At 43.7% G+C, this 16,427-nt stretch overlaps 1 protein-coding gene across 2 annotated transcripts in view; it reads right to left on the bottom strand.

Moving 5' to 3' along the window:
- Positions 1–16,427, bottom strand: part of LOC126091895 (RNA-binding protein fusilli-like) — a 1,039,987-nt gene that overhangs the window by 106,461 nt on the left and 917,099 nt on the right. For both annotated transcript variants that reach the window (XM_049907191.1, XM_049907192.1), the window contains one exon: positions 7,326–7,418. In XM_049907191.1, coding sequence (XP_049763148.1) covers positions 7,326–7,418 — 93 coding nt within the window. The remainder of the gene's footprint in view (positions 1–7,325; positions 7,419–16,427) is intronic.

The raw sequence follows: 16,427 nt of genomic DNA on the forward strand, positions 1-16,427 counted from the left end.
TTTCACTGATCGAAATAACGCAACAGATTAATGGAGGTAGGGAATATATTGCGGATATGCTTGTGGATATTCTAAATGATCGTAGTTTTGTGATTAATGATTAATGGAAGGCCAGGATAAAGAGTTTTTCAAGTGAAGGTGTTCAGTTTTAACAGGTATGCCTCTACAGCCTATATTTCACGCATAAGATGAGGCAGGTTTCATCTCTCGGGTAGACCTGACTTTCCCACAGACTTCTCTCTGAAAGTCATCGGATGAAGAAAGAACTCAAAAATTCGATGCCGCCATGACGGACTTTGATTTAGTATAAAATGTTGTTATCCTGCCATCGCAACACGTCCTACATTACGCGTTCTCCAGTTATCTATGCAAGACTTGAAAGAACAAGAACGTGCGCTGGTAAAATAAAAAGAGAAAGAGGACGGTCCGGTCAGCAGCCGGCGCCGATCACGGAGCTTACGTCACGTGACGGATAAGTGTAGCGGTGTCAGCGCAGGGCGGTCACGTGGATTACTCACGTGGCAATAGGGGAGGGGCATGACTTAACAATGAATGGTCGCAACGTGGGTTGGTGGCTACAAGAGACGTTACAGTCATATGAACCACGAGTCTTGTACACGCGCGCAGCTGTGTACGAGAACGCCACTGATGTCTTCCAATGAAAAGACAATTCTCGTATGATAAGAACGCAAATTTTTTCGAAAACTTCTGACTTGCTCTTCTACCCGTGCTGGGTAGAAGGAGAGGGTGTGGTGAAAGGGGAAGGGGAGGGGGAGGGAGAGAGAGAGAGAGAGAGAGAGAGAGAGAGAGAGAGAGAGGGAGTGTTATGTTGTGTGTACACTGCAATGTGTCTGATGTAGTAGACGTTCTCTACTGCTTTACTCCCATAATGCAGCAGGTTTCGAGGCTATCTAAACAATTAATGAACGATTCTTTCATACACCGTCGCTTTACTGGCTCGACCTACAAAGGCGTATTCCTTCGGAATTTATAAAATTGAAAAGCTGTAATGTATGTAAGAATCTCAAGTGGTCGATTGACTGGGAAGAGTGCAAGCAGAGGCTGCTAAACTGGAGACTCTTTACGCCTGTAAAGAATATCTGTAACAATGGGCTCGCAACAGAAGGAACATCAGCTCAGACAGAAAAGAATCGTTCGGCGGTCAACCTTAACAGCAGTTATCGCTGTGAAACTGGTTCAGCAGCCACAGATTATTGACAGAGACCAGGGAAAATATGAATCCACATGTTCGTGCTGCGATTATAGAATGGGCTATCTGACCACGTTTAACTACTGCACTAAGTCTCTCGAATTTTTGCTCATGTTAACTGCTGTTCACGGTGGAACTAAGACTTCAAGTTAGGGCAGTTACAAGCTGAACGACCTGTACAAAAAAAGTGGCGACGGATTAGATGCCACTGATTATTAACGGCTTTTGAATGGCGCTAATTACAATTACAATTAACTGCCAGCATTTGCACAAGATATGACTACAAACATGACCTTCCAGTATTTCACTAGGACAAAGGAATTGTGCGTCTTAACGTGGATGCCATCTCAATATATACTTTAAGTTATAGCAAAAACAGTTTCCACATTACGTTGGACTGGCGTTTGTTAGATCATCATACTGAGTTTTCACAGAAATCATTTGTCACTACGTCTTCATTCTGAGCGACTGCTCGGAAAAAAGTAAAACACACCAAGCAGTAATGTTGTATGCTCTGTTGTCTCATTAATGTTAGTGACGGAGAGGAAGAAGTAGCTGCGTACATAGTTGCAACCAGGAACACATGTTCATGTCTGTTTAATTGTCGGCCACAAACGTTATGAGCCAATTCTGAGACATTTTATGTAAAACGAAGAAATAAATTCGCAGCATCAGTCACAACCACCGCTTTGATTATAAACACGGGTGTGACGCCAGTGCAAAATTGTTTACAAATTCGCCTAATGTAAACCACAACATTTTTTCTGCTACCTGGCCTCTGGTCGGCAGCTCACTTTCCTGAGCCTCACTTCATTACTTTTAGATTGCAATGCAGTTAGGAAGTTTTGGATTATTATTTTATGGTCATTTCGAAGATGACACAAAGGTATCGAAACATGCTTAGGTAACAAAAAAGGAGAGAATAACACTGCATTTTGCAAAACGCTATTTATTTAGCAAGCGTCATTTCAGATTTGAGTTTCAACATGCTACAAAATAATTAAGTTAAAGCTAAACTTCAATTACTGATAATGTGTGTTGTGACACACAAGTTTTATGCACAGTGGGTGAAAATATATTATAGTCTGGGTGTACTGTAAACTGCACATGCGAAATGATGTTGAATTTAATAGGTATGCAGGCATTAATTAAATATTAGTGCAACTGGTTGCTTCAATTATACCGTGAATCAGTGTACATGAGAGTTCAAAAGTTACGTGCCATAGACAAACAGTGTGAACCGGAACTCCACTGACAAACTTTCTGTGGTGCGAGTCACAACAAGGAAAAAAAAAAAAAAAAGTCTATTAACATAGGCTGTAAAATTCACACTTTAGCAAGTATGGCGATTACTCCATCATCTATATTGTGAAACAAATCTTTTCTACTACAAGATCTTTGCTTACCATGGTTTGAAAGGTGGTAGTATGGACCAAAACAAGAAAAAAGTTTCAGCAACCAAGAGCTCTAAAGTGCATACCTTACGAGCTAAATTGCTTTATCTGTAGAGGGGGTTGGGGTTGATTTGGGGGAGGACGCCAAACTGCGTCTTTGGTCTCATCGGATTAGGAAGGATGGGGAATGAGGTCGGCCGTGCCCTTTCAAAGGAACCATCACGGCATTTGCCTGAAGCGATTTGGGGAAATCACGGAAAACCTAAATCAGGATGGTCGGACGCGGGATTGAACCGTCGTCATCCCGAATGCGAGTGCAGTGTGCTAACCACTGCGCCACCTCGCTCGGTATCTGCAGATAGGATGTGTTTCACAGTAGAGAAGATGTAAGTGCTCACAGCTGTTTACGTATGCACTGTAGAGCCGATGTTAACTGGATTTTTCCCCCTGTTTTGGTTCACACTACCACCTCTCACACGATATTTCTACAGGAACTAAGCAAGAGTCAGGTATATTCGCTGTACAGCAAGCGATACAAATTTAAACACGCAACCGCCTGCTTTCGATACTATACTAGTCTCTCTCTCTCTCTCTCTCTCTCTCTCTCTCTCTCTATGCTACGACTGTTCCGCACTTCGCAGTTACTAACATAGGGAGTGGTGAGGGGATAGAGGGGGGGGGGGATTATTCCCGTATGGTGGTACTGACCTGACTGGCGTCCGAGCAGAGAAGGTAGCGATGCTCAGCCGGTGCGGTAGCAAAACATGCGCGAGGTGCTGGAGAGGCGCGCACCATCACATGGCGCAGTGAGTGGGTGAGGCCGTTTTCTGCAGCGGCCCCGGCCCCGCACATCACATCAGAGCGGAGCGCCTGCCGCCGGCCCGGCCCACAAAGGGGACCTTATGCCGGGGGCGGCCTGCGCCCGTGCCCACCCAATTACAGAGCCGGCCTGCAGAGGCCGCCCGCAGCCGCGGCGCGGCGCCACTCCGCGACCCAGCGGCCACAACATCGCTACACGGTGCGCGGCTCCTACTGCTGCGGCACCGTTGTGCTCTACGTCCTGAACTGACGGCAAGACTCCCGTATCTACATTAATTGGCATTTCCGTCGCTGTTTCACAGAACACAACAATAATATAAAACAAGTAACACATTCTCCAGAACACCAGGGAAAATGTTACCTGTTTAAGCCACATTGCGATGTGTGGCGAACTGCACTCCTGGTGCCAGTAACACTTCCCCTTTTCTTGAGTCGCGTATAACCCGCAGAACAACTGCTCTCGATACCCTTCTGTATGAGCCTGATTTCTCCAATTATAGATTTACAGTACGTACAGGACGAAGTGGTATTTTGGATCGCTCTTCTAGGGACGTACGCGCTAGGTATTGCAATAGTAACTCATATTAAGATGCACAACGCCTCTCTGTTAACGTCTGCCTGCCGCTTTGGGCGAGAATCTCCGTGATGCGCTCTGGAATGCTAAAGGAAGCTGTGACGAAACGCGCTGCTCTTATTCGGATCTTCTGTGGTAGGGTGTCTCAAACTGAAGAGCAATACCGGTACTCAAGTAGCTGTCCAACGAGAGTTTCCGTGCGTGGACTACACTTTGTGACGATTACTCCAGTGAATCTCCATGGCCTTCCCTGCAATTATTTTTACGTGGTCATCCTACTTCACATCATTCCGTACTAACAACCCCATATATTTAATGGATGTGGCCTTTCCTAGATGTCTTTCAGCAATCCTGAAATCTAACAATAACGGGTCTTGCCGTCTGTTTATGCGCAATATATCACTTTTTTATGTTGAGAGTCAACTGTCAATCCCTGAACCATGCCTTGATCCTCTGCAGGTCCTCCTGAATTTCAGTAGATACATAAAAATCATCTGTGAATACCTTTCATGATACTTCCACAGGTTATCCACTAGTACTGTTTATATACAAGGTGTCCCAGGAGGAACAGTCAATATTTATGGATATGACACGAACGTTTATTTGAAGCAAGAACCGTCATTTGTATACCTGCCCCATTCAGAAAGGTTTCCGAGAAAGAACATATGCAATACATATATGTTTTTGGTCTGACGTGTACAAACAAAAGCTGGATATACGAGATGAACCGCTGGATTGCATAATGGACGCTGCAAATAGACTGAGACAAGCAACACAACATGTTCTCCCTAGTGTGTGCAAATGCATTTAAGTTGACGGTGGATATTCGAACAGTTATTGTGAGCCATACACTAGCTGTAATGTGATGTGTACGATAATGCTTGAAGATCACAACGTTAAAAACACATATTTCAATCGAAATTTTGTAAAACGCATGTTGTAATGTTCAGTAATTGCTGTACTTGAGTAAATCTGACAATGCAGTGAATAATAAACAAAATAAATAACGTACATTAAATGTATGCTACAAACCATTCGGAATAAGACATATACGTCCACATGGAGGTTTTTTGCTTCAAATGATCGGTCCTGCCATATCCGTGAATACTGACAGCTCTTCCCGGGACGCCCTTACACTGTGAAGAGGTCGCGCCAACAAGGAGCACAAGCAGAACAGAGTATCGGCTCGTAGTGTTTAATACCATTGTGCACTATATTCAACATTAATATACGGACATTTAACTCGCACACAATTCGTAGGAATTTGAAGTTTTATTTTCCACTTGGTTTCGCTTTTGTTACACCACTAAAATCATGACGTGTAGGTTACTGAGCTCATGCCCGTCCATGGTTCGTATTTCATATCACACACCAGAAACAGGGCTATGTGAACACTTGTGAAATGTATGAGCGAGAACAGCAAGTGTGCAATGAATAGGTAAAGAATTTCCCCAAACGTTCTTGCTCATCCCATGGAAGTAAGTTCGAGAAACTGTAAGGGAACTTCAAATCCTGAAATAACTGTGTCTAGTGCTCTCAAAGAGCAACAAATGCCCCATAGAGACAAAATACGGCAATCTTAGAAATTTTTCTCAAAATACAGGCCGCAGGCGTACACGTTAGCATGTGACATGTTGCCAAAAACTGAATTTTTCCTTAAAATCCCGCTGTCTCCAGTAAAGTACACATTCATGTTTCGAGAACAATTAATAGATCAGCAACCAAAAAAACGATTCAGAACATACAAGAGATGTAGGATATCCCTAAGTTTGCTGAGACTGTGAACTGATAGGCAGTCCGTCAGTGTATTAACGTGCTGGTCGAATGTACGTGTACAGACGTTTGTACCCCTGCAGTCGTACATACGGTTTCAGCAGTAGTGTACTCTCACACCACCCAACTGATGACTGGTCACAGTGAGGATGCTCTTGGTGAAACTGTTTCGGGATGAGACCAACACGACGTTTTAAAACAATGAATTTGAGATCTTCAAGACTACGGTCACAATTGTTGAAGTTACCTGTGCCATCAATCCGAATGTGTCGAACGCTGGTTGCAGTTGAGTAGAGGCTGATAACCATTCCAGAGTACAATTAACAAAGTGACTAAAAGAGTGGCGCTGTCCCCAACACGAACGTTGCCGGATTCCATGAATTGTACAATTTAATTAATAGAGATAGCGGCTTCAGCTTGGACAAATCATGGAATCCGGCAATTTCTGTAATTAAATCACTAAGACGTCGCGACGGTACAGCTCTCCGTGACACATCGATATCACCGTGTGGATCGAATGCGCAGCCACAGATTTAATTTCCATGCATATGTTACACCTCCTTGCTGCCTATCAACTTCTCTGGCGCCTTTTGTGTCTTTGGCCACACAAGCAGTGGTTCGACTCTCGAGTTTAAAAGGACGGAGGAAGTTCAAATTCAAATGGCTCCAAGTACTACGGGACTTAACATATGAGGTCATCAGTTCTCTAGACATAGAACTAGTTACACCTAACTAACCTAAGGACATCACACACATCCATGCCCGAGCCAGGATTCGAACCTGCGACCGTAGCAGCAGCGCGGTCCCGGACTGAAGCGCCTAGAACCGCTCGGTCACAACGGCCGGCGGACGGAGCAAGTGCTGGAGCGTTAGTCACCTCGGCTCACTCTGAAAATGGCTGGACGGTATTCAGCCGAATTATTAGAAGAAGAAACTGAATTTATGCGGCTGCATGCCCTAAATTTTATGGAACATCCTTGAGAATGTATTCCGTTGCAAGAACAAATGCGCCAGATGGACACTGCATGTTAAGTTGCATTCAAACACAAATATATAGCGCACCCATTTGGTTACGCGTTTATAATTGTGCATTATTGTTTATCCAAGGCCACTCACAGGAAACCAATGTATAATTTGTTTTAATGAAAGCATGAAATAACCGTCTGATGATGAATTGTAATAAATTCGAAACTGGTAACGGTACTTCTTAAATGAAGTAATCTAAAACCAATTTGTGGCTGGTTGCTGTACACAATCAACAATTTATTTCGTAACAGACACGGTCTCCAACTGTATCTCTGACAAAACTGCATAATCACTTGCTTGCTCCACACGTTGTATGACGTTTTAGTATAACATTTAAGATTACTCCATTACATTATATAGTGTAGAAAAGGATAAAATCTCACTGCACAAGACAGTACCTGGATGACTGAAGCTACATTAACATTTCAGCTCATACAACAAGGAAAAGAGAATGCAATAACAGCAGTAATCGTAGTTTCAAACCATCGCTGCAGGACCTGCAAAATCGTGGGCCTGCAGTTTGACTTACCGTCTGCGAGAAGCCTCATGGTGATGTTAACCATATCCTTCACCTCCCGCACGTAGAAGTCGCCAGCTTCCGTTTCCGGTACCATGCTGAGATCTGTAAACGTGCTAGTTAAGGAGCAACACCACATACACATATTGTCTCACCACATAAACATATTGTCATTAAAAGTATATCAACATCCACCACAGGCCCCTGTTGAGCCCTTATCAAATGATACTTTCATATACATAATGACGTCTCACGCTAAGACCATTTTGCAACAAGTGTGGCGCGTTGTCAGAAAATAGTACATGTTTCGTGTTTCCTGCACACGTTGTTCCGCAGAAGCACGAATAACAGGTGCATCACAGTGTGCGATTGATATGGCGCTGGAAACTTACTCCACAAGTGAGGTACACGGAATAGTAAGGTTCTCGTGGCCGGAATGTTTAAATTACACACAGATTCACCGTGAAATTTGGGAGGTATATGGACTAAATGTAAATGGTGAACCTGCATAGACGCAGGTGATTCCGGTCCGCCTTGCACCCCACACCTTTCACCATGCTGTTCCCGTATTTTCTGTAAGCTGAAAGAACTTCTGGAGGAAAGAGATTTTTCAACGATGAGCACGTTCACACAAAGGCTCTCGAATGGCACCGTAACCAAGGAGCCGAACGTTCCGGCCATCGGTTACAGAGGCTCGGTGATCGTTGAAAAACAGCTTCACGCATCTGTGTTCCTTTAAAGTGTACGCAGCATTCAGTAGTACTTACTAGACCTCCCATAATAACGCGTAACGTACTTTTTGAAGCCCCCTCGTATATTATCATACCAGAGGCTTGCAGTGGGTGTTAATTTTCTAGTAATTTTGACGAAGTTAACAGCCGCGATGGAACCATTTTCAACAAATTCTTAGCGGGACGCAAAGTAAAGAAGTGACTGCCAGAGCTTTTTCTTTACCTTCAGAAACATGTAAAAAAAATGCGCCGTACTGCCAGTATTCACTTATCTCACAACAAATAATCGAAAGGGAAAGATGGACTTGTTATTCTGGTCCCACTTCAAATTTATCCAGTCATCCTTTAACATTTTTAAAGTCACTTTTTAATGAACAATTCCACTGTCCGCTGTTTCTCACATTACAGCTTGCATAAAAAAGTTAGAAACGTGCTACACGATTGCACACGCAGCAGGACTATTTCGTCACAGCTGTCGATAATGTCATCCAGGGTTATCCATGACTGTCATAAACTACACAGCCTTGCCTCTAGACGCCCTTGGGTTATCTTTATCCCCCTCCCGAAGCTTGTGGGTGGTGGTGGGGGGGGGGAGGGGTTGAGGATAAACGTCTATGGACAGACTTCAAAACGTGGTGTATCCAAAAGCGATACTATATCGAACCTGGCGGGGAGAAGTAATCGGAGTTTGACTGGCCAGTTAATATTCAGGCAAACACTCGAGGTAAGGCGAAACGAGAAGTCCTGTCCTGCTTCGTACGGAGGTAAGAGTGGCAGGAGGTGGCAAGTGGTGGCGCAGGGAGGGGTGGCGGAGAGAGGGGATTCGGAGGGGGCGGTCGCAGTACAAATACCGTCATGGCAAAGATTTTTGGTATGAAGTACACCGGGCGCTTCAAAGACAGACTGAATTTTTAAGACTAAGGCAAAGTATGAGCTCTAAAATCGTTGAAGACACCCATCCTCCTGCTTGTCACTGTATATTTGCACAAACCACCAAATAATTAGACTGAGACAGTCGGACTAATTGCACCGAAACCTGGGGGGGGGGGGGCAGGAGGGGGAGAGAGAGAGAGAGAGAGAGAGAGAGAGAGAGAGAGAGAGAGAGAGAGAGAGAGAGAGAGAGAGAGAGTGAGAGAGAGAGGGTGGGGGGCAGGAAGAGGAGGAGGAGGAGGAGAGGAGATTATATATAAACAGGACATCTGGAAGAAGAGATACCAGGTGGCTAGGTCATTAAACAAGCCAAATATTAACAGCGTATAACTAACACAGGAATTCTTTCGTTTATAAAAAGCACATTATAATGCAATTTTTTTCACCTAATACAATTGAAAGGTGCGGAAATTATGTGGATACAACACTCAATACAAGTCTCAAAACACTTATCGTGTTTTAACTCTTATCCTAGACGTTCCGGCGTGTTGCAAGAGAGACTGCACTTGAGCATGAGAGCACTAGTGTCGCATCCGATTCCACGACTGGAGTCCAAGTGCTGCTCTCTGAAGCAACAGATACGTGATCTCGATCAAGTATATTGCTAATGTGAACGTTTCGGCGAAACTGGGCCATTTTCTGATATGAGATAGCCTAGTTCAACCGGAGCGGGTCCTGTCAATCTATGTGATTTGGACCGAATTTTGTTTCGAAATTCATCACTACTGGTAGACTGAGAAATCTGTTAACAATGCTAAACAGTTGCATCGAAAGCGTTCTCTCATCTGGAGGACATAAGCGTGGCATCGACAGACGATGGCGCGATGACGTATAGGGGATGTTATGAAAGGCTCATTTAACACCAGTTCTTCGTAGAGGCAGGGGAGTCACGATTTCGTTAGGGCGGCTACCAGCATGGTGGAGATGCGGGCCGCGACAACACGAGCCACTCGTCAGCGAGACGTGTCCGCTCGGTATACGGCCAGCGTTTGCACACGGGACCACGCCACGTCGCGCGATAAAACACCACCTTATCGTGCGCCAAGGCTGCTGCTGCCGCCGCCGCGCGGCGTCGCACCGTTACGTAAAACACATCTTTTCCCAGCGGGACAACCGCTGGCCGCGCAGCTTCTGCCACCATAGCGGATGTTGTCAACTGCCGGGTGTTTGTAAGTAAGGTACAGCTACTCACAGAGGTTCAGTATGAGATGCAGTTATCGCATTGCAGCGAAACCTGGTACCTATTCTAAAGCGGAACCGATTTACACTAATAGAAAACAAAAAATAGTTCCAATTATGGCTCACAGAAGCAAATATGGCGCTGTGAACGCAACAAAGACGTACAGAAATGTTTACATATGTAATGGATTTGGAAAGCGACGTGGGCAGAAATATCAAACAAGTGAGAAAGGCATAATGTTAATTTTATTATTAATCGCTGCTTCCAAAGCTAGTTCAATGTAAGCACCGGAAACGTTGACGAGAAGCAGTACAACGCCAGATTTGCACCTGGTGGCCAAAATTTGAACTAACTGTTTTCCACCATAAATCTGATCTTCATTAATGCATTAGCATATCTACTAAGTTTCGCTGCCATACGATAATTACAACCCACACACGGCCTCCGTCAGTAGCTGCTCTTTAATTACAGCCACCCAGAAGCTTCAAGTTTGCAGAGGAAGATACGAATCTGAGGGAGTACAGCGAGCCAAAAAATTGACTACAAAAATTTTACGCAATATTTCGCTTGCAATTTTCGAGCACTTTGATCCAAAACATGGGAAAGCTAAACAAAAATTGTGCACCTTTTTATTCGTAGATGATCTCTAATGTCACACACTGCACCATTTTCTCTGCCAGTATTTGCTCATATATCCTCTCCATGCATCTTACACAAACTGATATCGTGTTAATAGGGTGGCTAATATGAACTACATTGCCTATTGCCTGGAGTAACAGAAAAATCATTTGCGAAATGATTTCCCTGATTTTCCAGTCGCAGTGTGTTGTTCAGGAAATTACGTCCAGTGGTTGCTGCTCCGATTACAGTGTACTTCTCCTCCGTAAAAAATATTTCCTAACTCAATAACATTACTTAGGAGACCTATTCTCATACACCAAAAGCGTAGCGTATGGACGTTTGTTTCCTGTTGTGTTCTAAGTGCCATCAACTCCAGAATTCTGTAACAGAAAAGACCTTTCCCTGCCTCTGATACTTCGCGAAAAATTTATGCACTGCACTACAGAAGAGCAGAACTTTACCTTACTGAAGTAAAACTGTACAATTGTATCCTTTAACCAGAAGCTTGTGTCATTACCTCCTATAGGAGAATACATCCTCATTGTGACAACAGTGACAAGACACATCAATTTACGTATTCAAGCAGCACGACATAAAGGTTGGGACCCTTCCTTAATTTCTACAACAAAAGAAACCAAACTAGCACAGAACCGTACGCAAACGACTCTCAAACGACTAACAACAACATTAAGAGCACAAGAACTAATATTCTAGGGCAAACTATTTTTCACAGTAAACTAAAATTATATAGCAGACTATTTTTCTGTCATAGATCCTTTCTCCAATGCAGCTAAAACTAGATTCAGAAAGAAGTAAAGCGACAGGCCGTATCTGACCAAATGAACCCGAGGAAGGAGGCAATCAACAATGAACCAGTAACCCCATCACTCACCTCGTCACCAACTCAGTCTTCTCAAGAATCGAACTCCCATGAATAAAACAGCGTCAACGGTCTGGAAGCTTTTCAAGTAAGTTATTGTATTAAACATATGACATATTGAAAATCAAATTTTTGTTGCCTTTGGAAGTCGTTAGACAGGCAACGTGTAGCTGAGACTGGGTGAACGTTTTAGCCGGTTAGTAAAAGGCGCACCCAAATAAAAACGAGACAGACGAAAAATGCAAGGAAACTTTATTTTAGAAGTAACTGCCATACCTCGTAATACGTTTATCCCATCGTTAGACAAAACGGTCACTGCGTTCATGGAAAAAATGTTTGCGGTTGTCTACGAAACTATGATTGTAACCAGGTATGCGCTGCTTCGTCCGAAGCAAACCGGCAGCAACAAATGTCTTTCTTCATGGCTCGTCCACATGTTGCCGAGGTGGTTGCGAGTAGGCTGCAGACGTTGGAAACCCTTACACATCCTCCGTACGTCCCGATCTCTCCATATTTTTACAGTCCTGAAGAAAGTCCGTCGTGGAGGTCGATACCATTTGTACGAACCATGGTTCCGTAGGCAGTCGCAAACATTTTGGTTCAAATGGCTCTGAGCACTATGGGACTTAACTGCTACGGTCATCAGTCCCCTAGAACTTAGAACTACTTAAGCCCAACTAACCTAAGGACAGCACACAACACCCAGCCATCACGAGGCAGAGAAAATCCCTGACCCCGCCGGGAATCGAACCCGGGCGTGGCAAGCCAGAACGCTACCGCACGACCACGAGATGCGGGCGCTCGCAAACATTTTTCCATGAAGGAAATGACCATTTGGTCTCAGAGTGATATAAATGCTTTAACAGTTATGGTAGTTATTTTTTAAATAATAAACAATTTACTTACTGTTTTCCATCTACGTCGTTTTGATTTGGCTGCCCTTATAATATAGATTACATATGTTTTAATTGACAAGTGATAAGAGTTACGAAATTAACTGCGCTGAAGTACCGAATATTTAGCGGAAATTATTAGCACATGGAGAGGTTAACAGATGAAATCAAATCTTTGTGTTTCATATGAGTACAGTGTTTCTTTGAACAATTCGGCCCTGTCTAACCACATTTTTTTTTTTTTTCATGCAGCTAATTTCTATAAGTGAGTTACGGAAAGAGAACAGTAGAATTCGTTAATTTCCAGGTGAAGTTCGCATCTTCAGCTGGAAGATCATGTCAGAGGTATGTGGCGATGAATGAGCGACTGTGTTCTGCCTACAATGTAACGATGCAAAGTTCTCGTACAACCGTAGGTCAGGGTGTGCGATGGAAAGAGTCGGCGTACTTCCTCGTAACTGGACTTTTAAGATGGATTAATAAAAATCCAAGAGCGCTGAAAACCTCCCACCAAGAAATCCTACGGGTAATACTGTGGTTCCACAAAATATAGTGTCTTATGGCACGTTAACACCCGCGCTATCTGTAATTACTATAGCGTAGCACAAAATAAATACACTGAACACCTCACGTTTTGTTCCAACAGCGCTCACTACAGATCCTAATCAGCTGCCAGACACTCCGAAATTATTAAACGCGGATAGTCTAACAGTATGGAACTATACCATACATTGATACACTAAAGAACGGATACTCTACGAGAAAGTCCTGCGACTGGTCTACGGTGGACTTTCTGGGTGACACGAAAAAATTTTTAAACTTCCGAACACTGACAATGGTAAAATCAACAGACTCGGCAGGAGTGCCTTCCTCGTCTCCCACAATTTCGATACTACGTCCATAACGAAAGAAAAGTCGACATATTATAGCAGCCCCTGTACGTGTCGTTCGACAGACAAGGTGGCACTGATGCGATTCTCTGCGCACAAGAACTGTCTTGGTACGCCCTGTCCCAGTCTTTCCACGGGCACTGCTGCCGTGAAACATGTTTTCCAACTTCAGACATAACCCCTGGCGTCTATTCTAAGAAGACACTCCTTCCAAAAGATGACAGAGCTGTAAACGCAAGATAAAGAGCGGTAGTACTTGTGCAGCTACGCAACAGGACGCTGCGACACTTCTGTCTGAATTTACCGTCCTCTAACACAACTGCGCCAGCACTTACGTGCGGCATTGCTCCTCAGGGTGCAACGTTTAACTTGGCCCATGAACGTTGCTACAAAACGAGAATGTTTCTTCAGAATGAAATTAAAGTTTTTCCACAAATTAAGTCTTATGCAGTGTGTTGCTTTGTTATCAGCAAAACGCACAGGCTAATCAAGACCACCAGACAATGAGATAGATTAGCTGCCATCAGCAAAAAATCAGAACTACGAATATTCTTAAAAATCCATTTTCTCACATCCATGCAAAGCAAAAAGCAGCTTAGAATTTCAAAAAACAATACATAGAAACCGAAGAATTTATTATGGTAAACGTTTCTTTTGTTCAATGACCGGTTTCGAATGCCATGATTCTCATCAGACTGATCTGTGCGCTCGAAATTAATACAAGAAGAAAATAAAATTTACAGGACTGGCATCATCATGTTTTGTGGACAAATGTCGAAAGCTGCGGGTATGATAGAGAATTAAGCGACACGTGCACCGAGAACATTTAGTAGAGCAAATCCGACACGAAGGACTTTCTGGTTACTCATCTATTCATGTATTTACACCACAAGACACTGTACAGCGCATGGCAGAGGGTACTTCGTACCAATATGATCCATTTCCTGTTCTATTTGAATCACATACCAAGCGAGAAGGAAAATGACTTGAGTTTACGTACGCGCCCGTATCTCTCTTACACTGTGGATCCTTACTCGTGATAGTCTATGGTAGCAGCAGAATGGTCCCACTGTCTCGAATGAAGGTTATCTCAATTTATTTCACAGAGTTTCGCGGGAAGTCAGTCTACCTCCCCCCCCCCCCCCCCCCCAAGGCTTCCAGTTAAGTAACCAGAGCCTTCCTGTTGAACTATCGTATGGGCTATAACGTCCTGTTACGAACACAGCTGCGCGTCTCTGAAATCGTTCTATAGTCACGTCTACTTGGTAAGGACCTAAAACACTGCAACAACACACTGGAATTGGTCGCAATAGCGTCTTGTTCGCGATTACCTTTACTGCACTTTACCAGAACTCTTCCCACAAATCTACGTCTCCCACTTATCTTCCTTAATACTGATATTACGTTATTGTCTCATTTCAACAGATACTTGGTATAATTTTACAATGTGACGGCTTCGAGTGTTCACCACTAATCTTGTAAACGGATACTATCAGGTTCTCTCCGTTCCCGAACTCCCACAGCTGCTAACTTCTCCCTGCTTTACAAATGAATTAATATGATAAATGTAAGCGTGTAAGGAAGAAAAAGTTTAAAAGCGCTTGAAATTATGTTTATTTAGATTCGATGGAACTCGCTAAGCGTTGGATGAGTAGTGTCTGGTAATTTGCGCTCGCTTTTAAACAAAAGCTAATTTACCATGGACCTCTGTATTTCTGACGACGTATCTCCCGAACCATGTGGCTTACGCTAATATTTTTCAGGTAGATTTACTACTGTATGTAGACACTGTCACCATGTGTTGCGAATACAGTTACTGGTAAGGAAGAAATAAGTCTTCCTTACTGTATGAGCAGCGAAAATCTACTAAGCAATAAACTTTTTTCCTTTCTTCTTTGTAGGTGGTATCAGCGAAAAAAAGTTTGTAAAGGTTTGTAATTACGTGCAAAGTTTGTTGGAAGCCGCTAAGTGGTCTCATTCTCAAATGCTGAATGAATGTAGTCTGGGAATTTGCGCGCCCTGAGTTTCGCTGCGTCAACACACACACACACACACACACACACACACACACACACACACACACACTTTTTAATATGTAATAATGTTAATGTGTTGAACATTCCATCTGAGATTGCACCTTTTAATGAGTAGATTATGTCAGCATTTTAAATTCTTAAATTCCGTCACTGTTCATACGAAATACTGAAGATTAAATTTTCGTTGCCTCTGCAACTGCACCGGAATAGTCGCTTAGTAATATTGTACGGCGGGTAATTCGGTCGCGACGCTGAGAGATCTAACTGGAGGAAGTCAGCTCCAACGTGTGAAACGTCAACCAACAAGTAATTTCAATCAGACTATAGATTCAATCTAATCAAATATTCTTCGTGTGAATCTCGTATGTGTGAGGATACTACGTAGAATCGTATCGTGGTTATTAGTCGACGATGTGACGTCGTACGCCCTTCCGAAATCTAGGTAGCTCGAATCAAAGTGTTCGAGTGAAAGACGGAAATCGGGAGGGACGGAAGATGTTAGCCATGGGGGCAGAGTCGCAGTGCGAAGACGGGACGGCGCCGGCAGTCACCGGTCGCAGGCATCCAGCTGACTGGGCAGAACGGCGGAAGAACAATCGTCTGCGCTAACACGCTACTCCTGTTTCCGGCGGTGCAGAACACCGGACACCCGAAACTGCCGACGTCACCTGTGCTGCCGATGGGCGCTCCCGTTACAGTGCACACTCGGACCTTTCTCACTTCCTCGCGACAGCGAACCAAACGTGTGAACCTCAACGGGCATTCGTCGACCACCACACTTTAACCGCACATGGTCCTCTAAAATTACTCCAGACTTGCTTTACTCCGACTCGAGATCAGACTTATCTAGCCAGTAATAGTGAGAATACCGTTAGCTTTTCCCAAATCTAATGAAAATACTTCGAGTATTATTTTTAGTCTTTTAATTGGTTTAAATGCATTTTTTTTATTAT

This window comes from Schistocerca cancellata, chromosome 7, assembly GCF_023864275.1.
Source record: "Schistocerca cancellata isolate TAMUIC-IGC-003103 chromosome 7, iqSchCanc2.1, whole genome shotgun sequence".
NCBI classification, from domain to species: Eukaryota; Metazoa; Arthropoda; class Insecta; order Orthoptera; family Acrididae; genus Schistocerca; species Schistocerca cancellata.